At 35.2% G+C, this 18,573-nt stretch overlaps 1 protein-coding gene across 8 annotated transcripts in view; it reads right to left on the bottom strand.

Moving 5' to 3' along the window:
* Nucleotides 1-18,573, bottom strand: part of DDHD1 (DDHD domain containing 1) — an 85,576-nt gene that overhangs the window by 54,252 nt on the left and 12,751 nt on the right. For 5 of the 8 annotated variants that reach the window (XM_076004022.1, XM_012757982.2, XM_012757984.2 and 2 more), the window contains exons 2-3: nt 3,231-3,404; nt 2,583-2,603 (exon numbers count right to left, since the gene is read on the bottom strand). In XM_076004022.1, the coding sequence (XP_075860137.1) occupies nt 2,583-2,603; nt 3,231-3,404 (195 nt within the window). The remainder of the gene's footprint in view (nt 1-2,582; nt 2,604-3,230; nt 3,405-18,573) is intronic. The other 3 variants (XM_012757983.2, XM_012757986.2, XM_012757988.2) reach the window with 1 other exon arrangement.

Here is an 18,573-nt window from a genome sequence, read left to right as displayed (position 1 = left end):
TACTATACTAATTTTAACTGTTCTCATCTGTTGGCTTTGTCTGCTCTCATAGGTTGAAAACTCTTTGAGGGTAGAAACTTTGTCTATTTCTTTCATAAAAGTGACTAGCACAATATTACATCCACATATGGAAGCATTCGAAATCTCCTGACAACATAGAGTCAAGGCTTTATCATCTATACATGAGAAAATTTAGGTGAAAAATGTATTTTTCCTCCTTCGAACTAAAGAAATATAAAATTTCACAAACTTAGAGGTAAGAGCAAAATAATCAAAATATTATGTTTAAATCTTTGTAGATATGACAAGTTTGAGGTTATTTTCCCAACAATGGTAGCTTTTTGGACATAAATGTTCTTTCCTTAAAATTAGCTATAATTTTTAAATGTACTACAAAATTTCCCATAATCTTCAAAATCAAATGTCACATCTTAACATATAAATATATTTTGATATAATACTAAATAACAAAATGATTGAAAATTGTAACAGTATATATACTCAATTGAGCTTATCTTTGTCAATAACAAAACATGCTGAATATTTACCTATGCCACACTACATTATAAAAAATAGTTTTTTTCTTCTAATGAACCTCAAAGAATCATTTTTGACAGATTACAGTGCAAAGGTATTTTAACAGTTGAACAATTTTCCATTTACAAATTAAAATTTTACCAGTGTATATCCTTAAAGATAACAAAATATATCACCATAATATCCTAGTTTCATACTCTAGAACTGACACACACACACACTCAAAGACATTCTAAAAAAAATCTACCACACAAACCATGTTCTTGTATCAGTCTTAGTTCAATCTGGAGACTGGGGTTGGGACAAGGAAGCGGAACAAATGCTTTGTCGAGGGGGTTTCCACTGAGAAATAGATGACATTAAGAGATGCTCTGCCTGCAATAAGGGGAACAAATTGACCAGAAGGGGGGCTTCCAAGAAAGAACAGATGACATGTCAAGGGGGCTTCTAGGGACTGAACAGATGTTTGGTCTATGATAGGTGGTCTCCAAGGAATGACCAACCAAAAAGAGGTAGAAAGGCCACAGACTGGAGATACGACCAAGGCCACAAAAGAGGCTCTTTGGGACATGTGTACAAAGAGGGTGACAGTATCCTCAAGTGACCTACCCTCATTAACACAGTAAAAATCACATCCACCCATGCCAGGACAGTTTACAAATACCATGGTAACCCCCAGAAATTGCCTTACAAGGTTAAAAATGGGAAGGGTTCCCAGTTCCAGGAATTCTCCATCCGTTTCCAAGAAAATTCATGAATATTCCACCCCCCACTTAACATTAAATTAGGGAATCAGCATAAAAGGGGAAATCTTGTTAAACTCAGGGTCTCTTCCACTCACAGGGGTTGACCCATTCCTTTTCCTGAATGTACTATGCTTTAATAAACTTTGGCACTTCACTTGCTTCCATCTGCTTGGTCTGCTCATTTGCTCCGTTGACTTGGTACCAATAAAACTGAAAACTGAAATATCCTGATTCTATGGCAATCTGTAGAAATGTAGATACAGCTCTCATACTGAACTGCTCTTCATACATTGCTATATAAGAACCTTTAGCTTGAACTTTTCAGTGAAATAAGGACATACTTGACTCTACATGAGATAATATTTTTAAAACTCATAGAGTATGGTATTTGGCATGTAACAGACAACTATTATTATATAAATTTCTTAGGGCCAGGTGTGGTGGCTCACGCCTGTAATCCTAGCACTCTGGGAGGCTGAGGCGGGTAGATTGCTTGAGGTCAGGAGTTCGAAATCAGCCTGAGCAACAGCGAGACCCCATCTCTACTATAAATAGAAAGAAATTAATTGGCCAACTAATATATATAGAAAAAATTAGCCAGGCATGGGCATGGTGGCGCATGCCTGTAGTCCCAGCTACTAGGGAGGCTGAGGCAGAAGGATTGCTTGAGTCCAGGAGTTTGAGGTTGCTGTGAGCTAGGCTGATGCCATGGCACTCATTCTAGCACAGGCAACAAAGCAAGACTGTGTCTCAAAAAAAAAAATTTTTTCTTCTTAGATTTAACTGTCAATTTATTCAGACGTCCCAAGTCTCCTCAGTTATGTAGACTTTTAACCAACTAGACACAAAAGATATTTTAATTTGATATAAGCTAACCTATAGTTTCCTTGCTTGTGATAAATGGGTATATAATACGTATGTTCAGAGAAAGATGAGAGAGCAAAAAGAAGAGAGAAAAAAATGTGGGATGCTATTGAGAAAACAAAAGTTGCAATTTAAAGCTTACTGTTTTGCCATCAATTGTTATAATAATTACTTCCAAACACATAATTCATTTTTTTTCAAGCTGCATTCTGTGAATTACCTGCTCAATACTTAGTTTTTCTGCTTTAAAGCTGTTTTATGAGGGGAAGGGGAAAAAAAAATCACTTAATTCTTATTTTAATTCCCTGGATTCAGAAGGGCTTGCCAAGAAACCTCCCAAATAAAGGCAGGCACAGATGAAGAAACACTTTTATTAATAGAAAAAAATTGTAGAGAAATCTACAAATTCTAATCTCCCTGTACAGTTATACTCACCAGAATAGTTGATCCCACTGCCTGCAGTAAATGGAACAATAGAAGTATTTTTAACTTCACCACATTATTTTGAAGTTTACTCAAGATTCAGAAACATGATGAAAACATTGCAGTCTTTGCTATTATATAATATTTTCAACTATTGCAAACATATCCAAAAGCTGAATAAGGAATTCTAAGGAGATTACTTCATACTAAAAATTGATATGCTTATCAATAGGGAGACAGCTAAGAGATATACATAGGTAATTAAGGTGTTTTTTTTTTTTTTTTTTTACTTCAGGAAAAGAACCAACATTAAAATATTACAAAATTGTCCTTTTGATATAATGACAAGGAACTTTTTGGTAAGTTCAACTTTCTTTGATAACTAAATACTACCAAAAAGGACTAACTCAGGGAACACATTACAACAATGTGTACATTTATAGTAAATTGTGTTAGTGTCATGCCACTGAACATATATATTAAGTAAAATAAAAATTGAGATAGTTCAGAACAGTTTTTAATTCTAGAATGTTTTTTAGAAAGCAAATTTTATAAATTCTAGCCCTCCTGAATTACTATGTCAAACTTATGAACTACTCTAAATTTTATCAATTACTTATTTGGTTTATAGAATATGTTAAATATATTGATTGGTCTTACCATCTTTTCCATCTATGGATTTTGACACTTCAATATCAAAATTTTCCTGCATCTGCTGACCCCTAAAACAACTGAGATGTTCTTGCTCAATTAAATTACTTTCTTCTTCTTCTAGAGGCTGCCAAGTACCATCAATAAACCACTGTCCGCGCATTACTGGTATTTTATCAGCCTCTGAAAAGAGAAATCACAGAGTCACACATTTTAGGATTCAATCTCCTAAAAAGAGACATAGTACCTACAATCTTGTATTAGGTTAATAAGTATGAAATGTCCAATTTCCTTAAGTACTAAATTTGACATTTCACTTTGACACTTCTTGTTTTATTTTTATTGTGAAGGTACAATCCTCAGTCTTTCAAACACACATTTTGGCTTGTGATTATCTTTTAAAGATTTTTAGCGCAATTTTTGTGAAACCATGGATAAGTCAAAAATTCGTGTTATTTTCAAATATGAGTTCATGGAACCAGTACAGCACAGACAGTTCAAACTATCAATGAAGTATTTGGGAAGGATGTGGCTAATGAACGCAGGGTACATTGATGGTTTGAGAAATTCTATTCTAGTGATTTTTATTTTGAAAACGAGCCACGTGGGCAACCTGAAACCAAGGTGGATAACGATGAGCTGAAAGCGTAGTGGAAGCAAATCCACTTTGACCTATGTGTGAATTAGCAGTAGGTCTGACGTTACTATTCCAACAATATTGGACCTTTTGAAACAAATTGGTGAGGTAAAGAAGCTGGATAGATGAGTTTCACATGAATTAAATGACTGTCAGAAAAGAAATCGTATCAAAGCTTGCCTTTCTTTCTGTCGTGACATAAAGGCAGACCATTTCTACACCATATTGGTATGTGATGAAAAATGGATTATTTTTGACAATCACAAGCATTCGGCACAATGGTTGGATAAAGGTGAAGTGCAATCATCTTCATAAATACAGTCCAAAACTGAATATTTATCCAAAAAAGCTAATGGTGTCTCTTTGGTGGTCCAGTGCTGGTATTATCCACTATAGCTTCATGAAACCTGTTCTGTCAATTACAGTGGATGTCTACTGCAATCAACTGAATTAAATGAGGATGCTTACAATTAAGCAGCTGAGAATGGTCAATAGAGAGAAACCAATCCTCTTGTAAGACAACACTTGACAACATGGTGCACAATCAACCTTGCTCAAATTACAGAAGCCAGACTTGGAAACTCTCTGTCCTTCACCACATTCACCAGAAGAAGTGACTACCACTTCTTCCAGGCTTTGGACCACTTCTTTCAAGGAAAAATATTCGATTCTCAACAAGTTGTGGAAAATGCCTTTCCCGATTTCATCACTACTGGCTCTCCAGGCTTCTTTGCTGCCAGTATAAACAAGCTACCATTATGATGGTAAAACTGTGTGGATAGCTTAGGTACATACTTTGATTAATGTACTGCTTCTTCAAGATATAATAAACTATACTTTTGATTTGAAATTGGGCATTTCATATTTAATGACCTAATATTTAGTTATTGCAAAAACAGATTTTCATGACCTAATACAATCATTTAAAGTTTTAAAATCCAAATTTCAAGCCAGAGTGTATCACTTCCTACAGCATATAATTTAATTATATTAAATATTATACCTAAGTTTACTTTAGCATTAGAGAGATAGCTGTCTATAAAATTGAGATCCTGAGTAACCAAAATTAGTAGGGTAAGGGGTTAAGACAAGTTTCATGCAAGGTTCCAGTGATTTCCAATGTCTTAGAAAATATCCATATAATATCCCAAAAATAGTGTTTAAAAACACTGAATGTGGTAGTAGTATGGTGTACTTTTTATGGCTGCCTTGGCGGTTATGGGCCACTAGTTAGTATATAAGAATAAACAAAACTGTTAATTATGGTAATATAATATTAATATTTTCACATATTTTAGAAAAAAATCAAGAAAAAATTTTCTTGAATAACTTAACATTTCTCTGATTAATACTATTCCTAGAAACAGACTTTTAGTTGTTATTTATTTAAAATAAACCACAATAGTTAATTATCTTAAATCCTTTAAACAATTTTTTTTAAGGCCGGTCACGGTGGTGCACACCTGTAATCCTAGCACTCTGGGAGGCAGACGTGGGAGGATTGCTTAAGGTCAGGAGTTTGAAACCAGCCTGAGAAAGACTGAGACCCCATCTCTACTAAAAATAGAAAGAAATTAATTGACCAACTAAAAATATAGAGAAAAACTTAGCCGGGCATGGTGCTGGATGCCTGTAGTCCCAGCTACTCTGGAGGCTGAGGCAGGAGGATTGCTTGAGCCCAGGAGTTTGAGGTTGTTGTGAGCTAGGCTGATGCCATAGCACTCTAGCCTGGGCAACACAGTGAGACTCTGTCTCAAAAAAAGAAAAAAAATTTTAAGTAAAACAAAAATAAATAAAAATAATCAAATGCTAAAAGTAAAAAGCAAAATGAAATAAATGAATCTAATTATGTAGTGTGCTGATTTTTTAACCACATAAAGAGAAATTATTTCCAATGAATTTATAACAGTCATTTGTACATACATATTAGGACAAGAAGAGCTGCAAACATCTTAAACCTTTTGTAATAACCACAGTGTTAATAATATTACTATTAATTTGAAATTGTGGGTTTAGATGAATGTATTAATTTTATTAATATCATCAGGAACCCAGATTTTTAGCAAAAGACAGAGGAGATACAAATATAAAAATCAAATAAATAAAATTCTTATAACTGTAAATTTTAATTAGAAATGTCACCATGAATTAATGATGTATTTCCTTTTTAAAAAACATCCTAGCTAGAAAAGGCCTAAAAACAGAGACCAACCCAAGTATAAGTGAGGACTCCTAATATAAAGATTGTGATCTTTAAATATCATTTCCCACTAAAAGACACCAAGAGTCTTTGAAAAAATGGCTAACTCCCGGTTTGGGACAGGAAATGTACTAGATGATCTTGAAACATCTTGTTATATCAGTTTTGTACTGTGATGTATTAAAAATTTCCTATTCTGTGTTTCTATTGCTTTTTGCATTCTCATATATTCTGCTATAGCAATTCTGATATATTTAGATGAATAGCTATCTAAATAATTGAGATTCTAAGTAACCAAAACTAGTAGGCTAAAGGGTTAAGATATTTGATGCAAGGCTCTGGTTATTCCAATGTCATAGAAAATACTGATATAAAAGCCCAGAAAGAGTATATTTCTGGTATATTTAGGTGCTGTGTTATTTGGTACATAAACACAAAAAAATATTATAACATCATTGTGAATTACAGCTTTTAACATTGTAAGTGTACTCTATAATGTTTAATGGTATTTTGCCTGGATTCTACTTTGTCTAGCAAAATTGCAACCTTCATTTTGTATTGTTTCTATTTGCCTATGGTGTCTTTGCACAACCCTTTATTTTTAACCTTTTAAACCACTGTATTTTAGATATTTCTGTTGAATTAATGCAGGTAATAACTGCCATAAAGTGTTATTTCAATAAATATGTGTTGAATGATGCTGAACAAGGCATATCTTATTCAGCATTACCCCCCTAGGTTGGTAAGTTTGGTTTCCTGAATACTTTCATTAGTGCTCCAAACAGGGTCTTCCTCAGTTTGAGTGGTGCTTGCCAATCTGTTCGGTTGGTTTATGCTACAGCAGTCTTTCAGCCACTAACAGTCTGTTTTCTGATAATTATCCCTTGATTCAGAAGAAAGAGCTTGACTATTTTCTAAAGATGAAACAACAGGGTATCTTTCTGGGGGTGAACTTTTTCACTGAATGATAACACGGGTACAGAAAAACACACAAATCATAAGCATCCAGCCAAATGGCTTTTTACAAGCGTAACTACACCCAGACCAAGAAAGCACTGCAGAATTCTCCCTTGCCTCTCCCTTCCAGACACAACCCTTCCCTCCTGACTAAGGGTAAATACAATCCTAACATCTTACAGATAAGTTTTACTTTTTAAAAATTTATGTAATGGAATCACAACATAGTATGTACTCTTTTATTTGGTTTCTTTAGCTCAACATTATATTGGTTAGAGCCACTTACAAACAAAGGATTATTTTAATGGTTAAAGTACTTGCCAGGTATTAGTAGGTAAACATCAGATACCTATGAACTATGTTCTTGGTCTAACTACTTCTACCAATTACTAAAACGATTCTAAATAATGTAGAGACATCAGCCAATGAATTCCTAATTATATGCTGTAATATATATTAAATCATCATGTTGGGACTGGACCTCCATCTCTAATACTGGGAATAAATGGTACTTTAGTCATATAAATGTAGAACCCTCTTTTTTGGACTGGATCATCCTCACCTCTCCAACACAGATATCTTCTTTTACCTAGCTCAAGCTTAGAACAAACACCCCAAGCCAGGCTGTGCCCATACCTGGATACTCTCCTACACCAGCCTGGGCTCTGATATCCCACACTAAGCCATCATCCCACTTGGCCTCCAATATCCCATGCTAGGCTCTCCTCATGAGAACACATGTTGTCCTCACCCAGCTTGGGCTCTGACACGCCAGGACAGGCTGTTCCTGACTGTTAGGCAGGGTAGGAAAAGAGTGAAGGCTTAGTGCTGTGGTTCTCAACTAGACAATTTTGGTCCTTAAGGAACATCTAGCACAGTTTGAATACATTTTTGATCATCACAACTGGTATCTAGTGGGTAGAGGCCAGGAATGCTGCTAAACATCCTACAATACACAAGATAGCTCCTCCCTCCCCCATTCCCCCCAACAAAGACCTCTAAAGCCCCAAATGTCAACAATGTTGATGTTGAGAAACCCTGAGCTAGCTTTAAAACTTAAAACACTGATACCTTTTTACAGAGCAATTGCACTTCCAGAATATATTTTATAGAAACTGTTACTAAAATGTCTAGAGACAGTATAAAGATGTTTACTCCAGCACTGTTATAAAAGAAACAAAAGAACGGTAAAATGTGGGATAAATTTTTATCAACAGAGGAATGGATAAATACACGTTGCTTGGCACATAGTAGGTGGTAACAAAATATTCATTACATAAATAAAAATACGAATAAATAGATAAAACATTCATAGTGGAGTAACATTAAGAAGCCTATTTTTATTGATATAGAATATCATCCAGAATAAAAATGAAAAAATAAATTATAGTACTACATGTATATATGGTGTATATGTACATATAAATAGTGTAATTCTGTTTTTGTGTAAAACATACATTGGCATATGTACTAAAAAGTGAAGGAATGTATGCTAAGCTGTTATCTATGAGAGATGGGAATACAAGGAACTTTCAGTTTCTACATTATAAACTTCTATAGTACTTGACATTTTTATAATATATATGTATTAGTTTTATATTCAGGAAAAAGAAATATCACATATTTTGGAAGAACTGCTAGATGACCATCCTTTATCATTCTCCCCTATTCCTTCTAACAGAATACTAATTAAAATAGCTAAAAGACTATTTCTAATCTCCTAATCTCCTTTACAGCTAGGTTTGGCCATGTGATTGGGTTTGGGTAATAGAATACAGCAGAAATTACTGGGTCATACAGCTTTTTGACATTTTCCTCTTTCTTTCTTTCCTGCCACCTATATGTCTTGAGCTCTCGAAGCTCTTTTGGACCAAGTCCCTTACAAAGGATAGTTATTTCTGCTGTGAATAACATACATTATCACAGTGGAGCTGCCACATACCTCTGGACCCTAGACATGCATACTTTCTTAAATGTGGAAAGAAATATACCCATTTGTGTTTAAGCCACTATTGTTTTGGCTCTTTTATTATACATAAAAGAATCAAATACTATCTGATATACACCTATATGTTTATAGTTTTTAAATATCATCTCACTTTGTAGTTATAGAATGGCAAGATCTGGATGTATCTGCTATACGAAGAACTATGTAGAAAGGGACCAGAGGAAAGCTTTTCACAGGGTTAATGGATGCAAAGAATATGTTGGAACAAAAAAAAATATTGTTTTTCATTTATAACAATATTCATTAAAGTCAATTTAAACTTAATGTAAAGACTAGCACTTATCATTGCTAACTGCCTATCAGAAAATAACTAAGTCATTGCCCTAATTATAACTATTAGGGAAACCATGATTAAAGAATGGCCTTTATTAGACTCAAAAGGAGAACAGGGGTTCTTCTTGACTGGAAAATAATTCAAAGGTCCAATTTCCACTATGAACATTTCACTTCTGCAAATGCTTGAATAGATCCCTTAGGTATGGGTAGGGAAAAATTTGCAACAAAGATATTTATGTATAAAAAGTTATACTTACAGGAAGCAAAGGGAGCAACTACATATAAGATTTCTAAAGGTCTGTTTTTGAGAACTATTTATATCCATATTATACTCTGCAACATATATGTATATGTTGTATGTGTAGGAAGCCTTAAGGGCCTTTTCCCTCCAGCTTAGCCATGCCCCTATAGCCTTACCTACTTAGGGTCTAACGCATGCCTATACTTCACTGCTGTGGAAACTTACAGGGCAAATCGGATCACATTTGACTTAAAGACAAAGTCAGTCACAGAGCAAGGGAAAATAGGAATAGTGGAGTATTGGTATTCAAGCAAAGAAATCAGCAAGAATTAGAAATAAGGAACTTAGCACAAGAAAAGGGGAAGGAGATATGGGAGATAAGGATAGAAAAGAAAGAGGTGGAAAATTAAGGAAATGCTGTCATTCATTCTTAAGGTTTGTTGTAAACTTACTATCTGGGAACCCTGAATATATTTCTCATGGAATTAATGCTATAAATGGTGGCTAAGATCTGAGCTCCATATAAACTATTAGATACTTAACATATTAATGCACTATTTCCACCAAACCATACTTCATAATGTTTTCTTACAGAAAAACACATTCTAAGTTACAATTCAGGCCACCAGGCATATATTTCTCCAATAGGGCAAAAACTATATCCCATAAATATTTGTATCTTTTTAACAGTAGCTAGGCCTGGGTAGGTAATGGTGATAATGACTCTCCTTTCTTCCTTGTAGTCAGGTGTTACAGCAAAAGGATCAGGGCTCTTTCTGAATTAGAAAGCCAAAAGGCAGCTGATTCCCTTGGGACTTGTGCACTGCAGACTTCTGACTTTCCCATATAGGTCATGCAAAAGCTGTTTAAGCATTACTAAGAAAAGAGTAGGTATCTTGATATTTTGGTAATTATCTTTAGATTTGATTACCAAAAAAAGCACATTAGACAGCCAATCTAAGAATTTTTCACTTAAATGCTTAAATAGACTGAATTAAAATCCATTTTATAGAAATACAAAGTTTCAGTTATTCAGATATAATTTCTTGACAACCTAATTAAAATTAATCTAATACAATAATACCTTAGTTACTGAAATGTAGAATTGCATAATTAAGCTAACTCTACAACTCTTAAAGCACAAAAAACTTTCTAAAGTATTAAACATTTTCCTTAGTAAGTTGAATGGGCTAAATATAATTTTACATTTTCTAGTTGACACCTTAATTTATTACAAAAGGGAGCTTTGTTGGGGAAGCTACAGATGCCACAGTGGAAGCATGGGACTGAATGGGTTTTGACCATATAAGGATATATTAAACATTGTCTATATCTCTACTGTTAACTTGGTTTACTGGTAATCTGTATCACTCTCAGATGAGAAGTTATATAGGTTAGTACAACACAGAGCTATGTAAAATTCACTACTATATCAAAACTTTTGAAAACAGCTGTTTTCTCAAGTGATTTCTTTACCATAAATAAAACCATCATCTATGGTGATTATGCTTTTCAATATCTACGATATTCAATACATTTATCTCTTATTTTACATTACTAATAATTTACCTATCAATCTGCTTATCAAAAACATCTACCTCATCTACTATTAGTATTTTCTATTCTCATTTGTATAAGTAATATATGGAACAGTCTTTACAGTATCTGTCACCTATACTAGTATAATTTATGGAAGCTTCAAATTCTTTATTATTTTAAGATGATGGCAGATCTTCTTCACACCTATCACTAAGCCCTGCTTGACTTTAACAGAATTGTTTGTATACTATTCATGATACTGAAAATCCTGAAAAGTGCCTGAATCTAAAAAAAGGTAGGCTAGGTCTGACACAGTGGCTCACTCCTGTAATCCTAGCACTCTGGAAGGCCGAGGCAGGCAGATGGCTCAAGGTCAGGAGTTTGAAACCAGCCTGAGCAAGAGCCAGAGCCTGTCTCTACTAAAAATAGAAAGAAATTAATTGGCCAACTAATATATATATATATATATTTTATATAAAATTAGCCGACCATGGTGGCACATGCCTGTAGTCCCGGCTACTCAGGAGACTGAGGCAGAAGGATTGCCTGAGCCCAAGAGTTTGTGGTTGCTGTGAGCTAGGTTGATGCCACAGCACTCTAGCCTGGCAACAGAGTGAGACTCTGTCTTCAATAAATAAATAAGATAGGCCAGGTGAGGTGACTCAGGCTTGTAGTCCCAGCTACTCAGGAGGCTGAGGCAGGAGGATTGCTTGAGGCCAGGAATTTGAGATCAGCCTGGCCAATATAGTGAGATGTGTCTCCAAAAAATTAAAAAGGAAAATAGCTGGGTGTGGTGACACGCGCCTGTAGTCCCAACTACTCGGGAGGCTGAGGCAGGACTGCTTAAGCCTAGGAGTTCAAGGCTGCAGTGAGCTAGTGAGCTATGATCATGCCACTGCACGCAAATTTTAAATGGTGGGCCAGGCACAGTAGCTCATGCCTGTAATCCTAGCACTTTGGGAGGTTGATGTGGGAGGATCACTTGAGGCCAGGAGTTGGAGACTAGTCTGAGCAACAGCAAGACCCCATCTCTACAAAAACCAGAAAAATTAGCCAAGCATGGTGGTACATGACTGTGGTCCAAACTATTCGAGAGGTTGGGGCTGAAGGATCACTTGAGCCCAGGAGTTTGAGGCTGCAGTGAGTTATGATGACACCACTGCACTCCAGCCTGGGTAACAAGTGAGACCCTATCTCAAAAAAGAAAAAAAATGTAGAATGGGGGTTACTTCTGAATGGGGAATGGGAGGAGTCACAGAGGAGATTTTGATTATATTCATAATTACTTGAGCTAGGTGAAAGGGGAATGGGAGGAATCACAGAGGAGATTTTGATTATACTCATAATTACCTGAGCTAGGTGAAAGGGGTACTAATTATTGGTTATGTTATTTATAGTTTTTTATATGTTTTACATATTTCATAATAAATCATATTTCATAATAAAATCAATAATTAAAAATAAGCTGACAGTACTCAGGTGGGTGATAAATAAAAATATATTCAGTAAAAAATGAATAAATGTTTAATTGACAAATGGAATGAAAGATAGTAAATTAAGAACTAGTATCAAAATGTTACCTTGCATTAGAATACCTGAATATTTGTTCATTCACTAGATAAGAAGTGTAATCTGAAGGAATAATATGGGACAAAAGTAATTAATCATTATCCTAATCATCATTTAGCTTGGCGACAATGTTATAACTGTAAAGCTGGACTAGTCATTAGCAATTATACAGAATTCTACCTTATGAAAAAAATACCTATATCTCAAAATATACCTGGGATTATATATGAAAGTAACAGTCACATGAGGAATACTAAATTATGCTTAGACAATAGATAATGTCAGTAGTATCTACCACTGACCAAGTTTAAAACTAGTTTCATAGAAGTAAGCAATTTTGGACAATATAATTATATCCTAAATATGTCTGCTTTTATTGATTCAGGAAACAAGGATGTAGGTTTTTTAAAACCAGCATACATGTCTTAGTGCTTCAGCAGTGTAACTGTAAAATTAATTAAATGGTTTATGTTCTTGTATTAGTTTGCTAGGGCTGCCATAACAAAATCGTGCAGACTGGGTGGCTTAAACAATAGAAATTTATTATCTCACAGTTCTGGAGGCTAGAAGTCCCAAGATCAAGGTGTCAGCAGGTTTGGTGTCTTCTGAGGCCTCTCTCCTTGGCTTGCAGATGTCCACCTTCTTGCTGTGTTCTCATGGCCTTTCCTCTGTGTGTACATGCCCTTGGTGTCTCTGTGTGTGTCCAAATTTCCTCCTCTTGTAAAGACACCAGTCAGATTGGATTAGAGCACATTAGAGCCTACCCTAACAGTCCCATTTTAATGTCATCACCTCTTTAAAGGTCCTAGGCTTTAAATACAGTCACATTCTGAGGTACTGGGGGCAAGGATGAATCTTAGGGGAGACACAATCCAGCCCACAACAGTACTCGAAAGTTTTTACTACATGATTCTTTCAGGCATTCACATTATATATTCATAATTTTTGCAAATTTCAGTTCACAGAAGGCAGATTTTAGATGTTCTTAGCAATCCCTTCTATTCCAATTTGAAGAACAGAACTTTAAATTGTAGGCCATTTTATACTAAGCCTTTCAAGTTTAATATTTTGGTAGATCTAGGCAATGCAGAATTTTACATGCTTAGGGGAAAAATTCTCTCTCGGTACTTGGCTAAGCCAAAAAAATATTTAATCTAATCTACATAGATATGGGAGAGAAATCTATGCCAAAAAAATGGAATATATGCATTAAAACAGACATCTGAATTTTTAATGTGAATTTTAGCTTAGTGGAGATCATCAATTCCATATTGATTACAGTCATTCTATCCGATTATTAAAATAAGAATGTGTATTAACATAGTTGGAACTTCTATTATCAGCAGAGTGTCATTCAAATCTGTTGTCTGTCTTCTCTTTCTCCTCCACATTTTCCCCATGCTTTTAACCTGTGGTTTCCAAACCTGGCCAATTATCAGAATCACTTGAAGAATTAAAAGATGGATTTTTCATATTCCTTCCTAAACAACTTAATAAATCAGTTTGTGGAGATAGGGTCCAGGGTACATATTTAAAAATACGTGTTTTTTAAAAAAGTTCTCCAAGCTATATGTTATAAAGCAAAATGCTCATAAGTGATCACTGGGTCCCAACGAGTTTAAATCAGCTTAATCTCCAAATCTGATCGTTTGCCAAGGGAAAAAATATTTTCAACACATTCTCATGTATACATATTTATAAATTATGCATGTGTATTTCTGTTCTAAAATGTATTATTCATTATAAGACATGCAAAAATAGAAACACTGAAAGGATGAAATAGAAAGTAAATATAAATTCAAACATTTTCATTGTAACACCCCCAAATGCAGTGTTTGCACACCATATTTTGGAGACCATTGGTTTAAATTACTGAGGATCTTTGCATCTTTGATTCCAGCACTGTCTTCTTCTCAACTCCAGACCTATACATCCAACTGCCCACTGGATGTTTCTACCTGAGTATGCAGCAGGCACCTTAAATGCAATATGTCAAAATAAACTATTATTTAGCTTCCCTCTGCCACCCCAAGGTGGAGTTGGGTAAAAAATCTGTTTTTTTCCCATAATCCAAACAAGTCAAAACATTAAAGATAACGTGGACTATACTTTCTCTTACTCATAATGCATTGATGTCACATTAATACATCCTACTTCTTTAACATTCTCCTTTCCCCTCTAATAACCATTCAGAGTGCTGGCCTAGGTCATCACTGTCTCTCACTTGGAATACTGCAATAACTCTCTAAAGTGTCTCCTGATTATGATCTCATTTTTCTAGCTTTCTATTTCTCTTTCACACTGCTGCCAGAGTGATAATCTAAAAATGCAACTCTGATCCAAGTTATTTCTCCATTTCATATCTTCCAGTGTTTCATTCTCACAGGACTTCAGTATGAAAAGGCCCACCTCAATCTAGTCATTTCCTATCTATCCAGTTTTCTCCTTCTACCCTCTTCTACCTTATTCCCAATACTCTAGTCAAATAGAACCTCTTTAGTAATTTCAATGCATTATCTTCCTTCATGATTCCATGCTTTTACACCCACCATTCCTTCAGCCTATAACACCCTTCTTTAAAAACTCAAGTCAAGCATAAATTTCTCAGGAAAGCTTTTTACTTGATGTAGAGGTGATCACTTCCTTCTTTTACCCAGTAGATACTAGATGAATATTTGTTGAAATAAAGTAATTAACGTTTTTAAAAAAATGTATTGAAAGAAAATAATCCGCATTATAAAAGAGAAGCACAACATTTAGAAAAATAACAAACAGATGTGAGACTCAAGATGGTTACGCCTCAAGAAGATTGAAACATAATCATATCACAATTTAAGTTCTAAATTGGGTTGAAATCAAAAGAAAAACTAAAATCTTTTTAAAAAACAAGAACAGGGAGAAAAAAAGGAGAAAAGATAGATTTGTGTAGTCAAAATTCATAATACTAACAAGCACATATGCAAAAGCTTGAACATATGCAAAAAGCAGCAGAGAAAAACATTTACGAAACTTCCAAGACTAACTAAAGTTATGAGAAACTTATTTGAGGAATAAGTGGCAGTAAAGTTGGGCAAAGAAATCTTATAAAGGTTATAAAATAATCCAGGATATTAGGCACCAATGACAATCTAACCTTTACATCTGCTCAGATGGTGTAAGCTGGGTGGTCATAGATGGTACACAGCAGAAGAAGAACTGGTTAAGGACTTATAAGGCCTAGGCTAAAATTGCAGTTCCATCTCTTAACCTTAGCTTATCATCTGATAACGTGAGGATATTGTTTCAATGCAGGGTTACAATGGGGATTAATAAAATAATATGTGTGAAAGTACTTTGTAAACTATAAAATCCCATCCCAAATTAAGGTATTATTCTAAATCATGGAATATCTTTTGAAGTTTCTAAAAACCACATGCAGCAATTAACCTGGCTACATCAAGGCTAGCCTCTGGAATCTTCAGCCCCCATTTTCCCCTTCATCTCTTCCAAAATGAAAACCTTATGCCATGACAACCAGAGAAGCAGGTCCACAGAACCAAACAAATGTATGCTAAGACCTGAAGATGAGACCAATGCAGGCACATTGTGACTTGGTAAGTTAATCCAATGCTCTGATATACTTCCTGGTGATGTTAGTAAAATATGGGTCCTTTGATGTGAAAATAGATTCTTAAGAGTCTGTTTTTACATTGAGTTGTAAGAAACACGATAGAAGAAGAAAGGTGGAGACTAGGCATCTGTCTTACTGTACTGAAGTTGCCATACCAAAATACCATAAATTGGGTGGCTTATGAACAATGGAAATTTATTTCTTACAGTTCTGGAGACTGAGAAGTCCAAGATCAAGGTGCCAGCAGATTCAGTGTCTGGTCAGGGTCTGCTTTCTGGTTTATAGACGGTGCCTTCTCCCTGCACCCTCACATGGCAGAAGGGGCAAATAAGCTCCCTGAAGCCTCTTTTATAAGGGCACTAATGTCATTCATAGGACTCTGGCTCTCAAGGGCTAGAGCCTTTGATGGCCAGTATCATCAACCTAGAGGTTAGGATTTCAATATATGAATTTTGGGGAGATATAAACATGCAGTCTATTATAGGAGCAAAGGAATTAAATGCAGCAATTGGTTCAGTTAGGCCACAGGTATTACGACAGCAAAAGAGAGCCAGGAGCAAACAGTTTGGTATACAAATCTAACAGGCACTTCTCCCCCACAGCCCATAAAAACAGCTGCAGAAGAAATCTTATTTCTACTCTGTGTGGCAAACAGCCACTTGATCTATGCTAGCTCACTAAAGATACTATTGTTGTCCATTCCAATAATGCTGGGCAGGAAGGCATGTAGGATATGAGAGAACTGGGTTGTGCCTAATAAAGAGAGAAATAAAGAAAGGAGATAAAGAATGAAGAAAATAAATCAGTTAGCTCAATTAGAAGAACAGATGTCTATAATACTTCCAGCAATGATGGAAGAACACATACTGGATTTACTGTCCCACCTTAAACAACTATAAAATCAGACAAAATATATGGAACAATGATTTTTAGGTATTGCACAACAGGCAGAAGAGGACAGTGATCACTGAGAGAATTCCTACTTCCATCCAAGCTTAGTGCAGGAGTTTCCAGGCTACAGTGCAGGAAGAGGAACAAAGCCTAGCAATCTTGCTGAGTTCAGAGAGGCTAAGGTAGGTAGAATCTGTGGGGAAAAATACTGGAAAGTAGAGGGCTACACAGAAAGACAGTGCCAAAGAGTTTCCTGGAGTCTTTGGTTGAGTACTGACTTATGCACACACAGGAGAAAACTACGTGAAGCCAGAGAAAAGAACCACTGGAAAAGAGTAGGTGGGACAATCTCTGGAGCTCATGTAGGGCTGGCAACAGTTCATGTTCTAATCAGCCAGAATATAAAGACTTAACTCCAGAGGAACTGAGTAATGGCCTCAGAAAAGTATTGCCTTAATAATGAGGATAAATTATCCCTATATTACAAGTTGTCTGACTACCCTCACAAAGCTCAAAAAAAGCCTTAGGATCAAACTGATTTGAAGTAACTTAACTGTGCACTAGAATAAAGCCCAACAACACTAAAGGAATCCTACAAAATCCCAGGAATACACCTAACAGGTAATTCAAAGAAGCATGAAAATACATCATATACCCAAGAGAAAAGTCAATGAATAGAAACAGACCCAGAAACAATACAAATGGCAAAACAAGCATAAAAAGATGTTAATCACTGTACATTACTCAGACTCAAAACGGTAGAAGAAAATACAAACATGATGAGGAAGAAAATGGAATATAAAAAAAAAAATACCTAAACTGAATTTCTAAAGATGGAAAATATGAGAAATTAAAAAATATAAAAAATGAGATCTGGCCCAGCGCAGTGGCTCACGCTTTTAATCCTAGCACTCTGGGAGGCCGAGGCAGGAGGATCGCTTGAGCCCAGGAGTTTGAGGTTGCTATGAGCTAGGCTGACGCCACAGCACTCTAGCCTGGGTAACAGAGTGAGACTCTGTCTCAAAAAAAAAAAAAAAAAAAAAAATGAGATCAATAGTAAATTAGACATTGCAGAAGAAAAGATCAGCGAAATTCTTCAAGGTCATAATATACTATAGCAATAGAAAATATTTACTCTGGAATATAGCAGTAGCAACATAACAATAGAAACTACCTAAAATAAAACACAAAGAAAAAATGAAAAGAAAATCACACAGCTGTGGGACAATATCAAATACACTGAAGTGTGGGTCACTATCAAGCAGACTAACTTAAATGTAGTAGGAACCCAAGAAAAGGGATAGTATACACAGAAAAATAAATTTGGAGAAATAATAGCCAAACATTTAAAAAATCTGATAACTATAAACCCATAGTTCCCAGAATCTCAAAAAAAACCCAAACAAACACAAACAAACAAACAA

The sequence above is a fragment of the Microcebus murinus genome, chromosome 6 (assembly GCF_040939455.1).
Source record: "Microcebus murinus isolate Inina chromosome 6, M.murinus_Inina_mat1.0, whole genome shotgun sequence".
Taxonomy (NCBI): domain Eukaryota; kingdom Metazoa; phylum Chordata; class Mammalia; order Primates; family Cheirogaleidae; genus Microcebus; species Microcebus murinus.
Note: the sequence above shows the minus strand (reverse complement) of the source record. Positions and strands in the feature narration are given on the sequence as shown.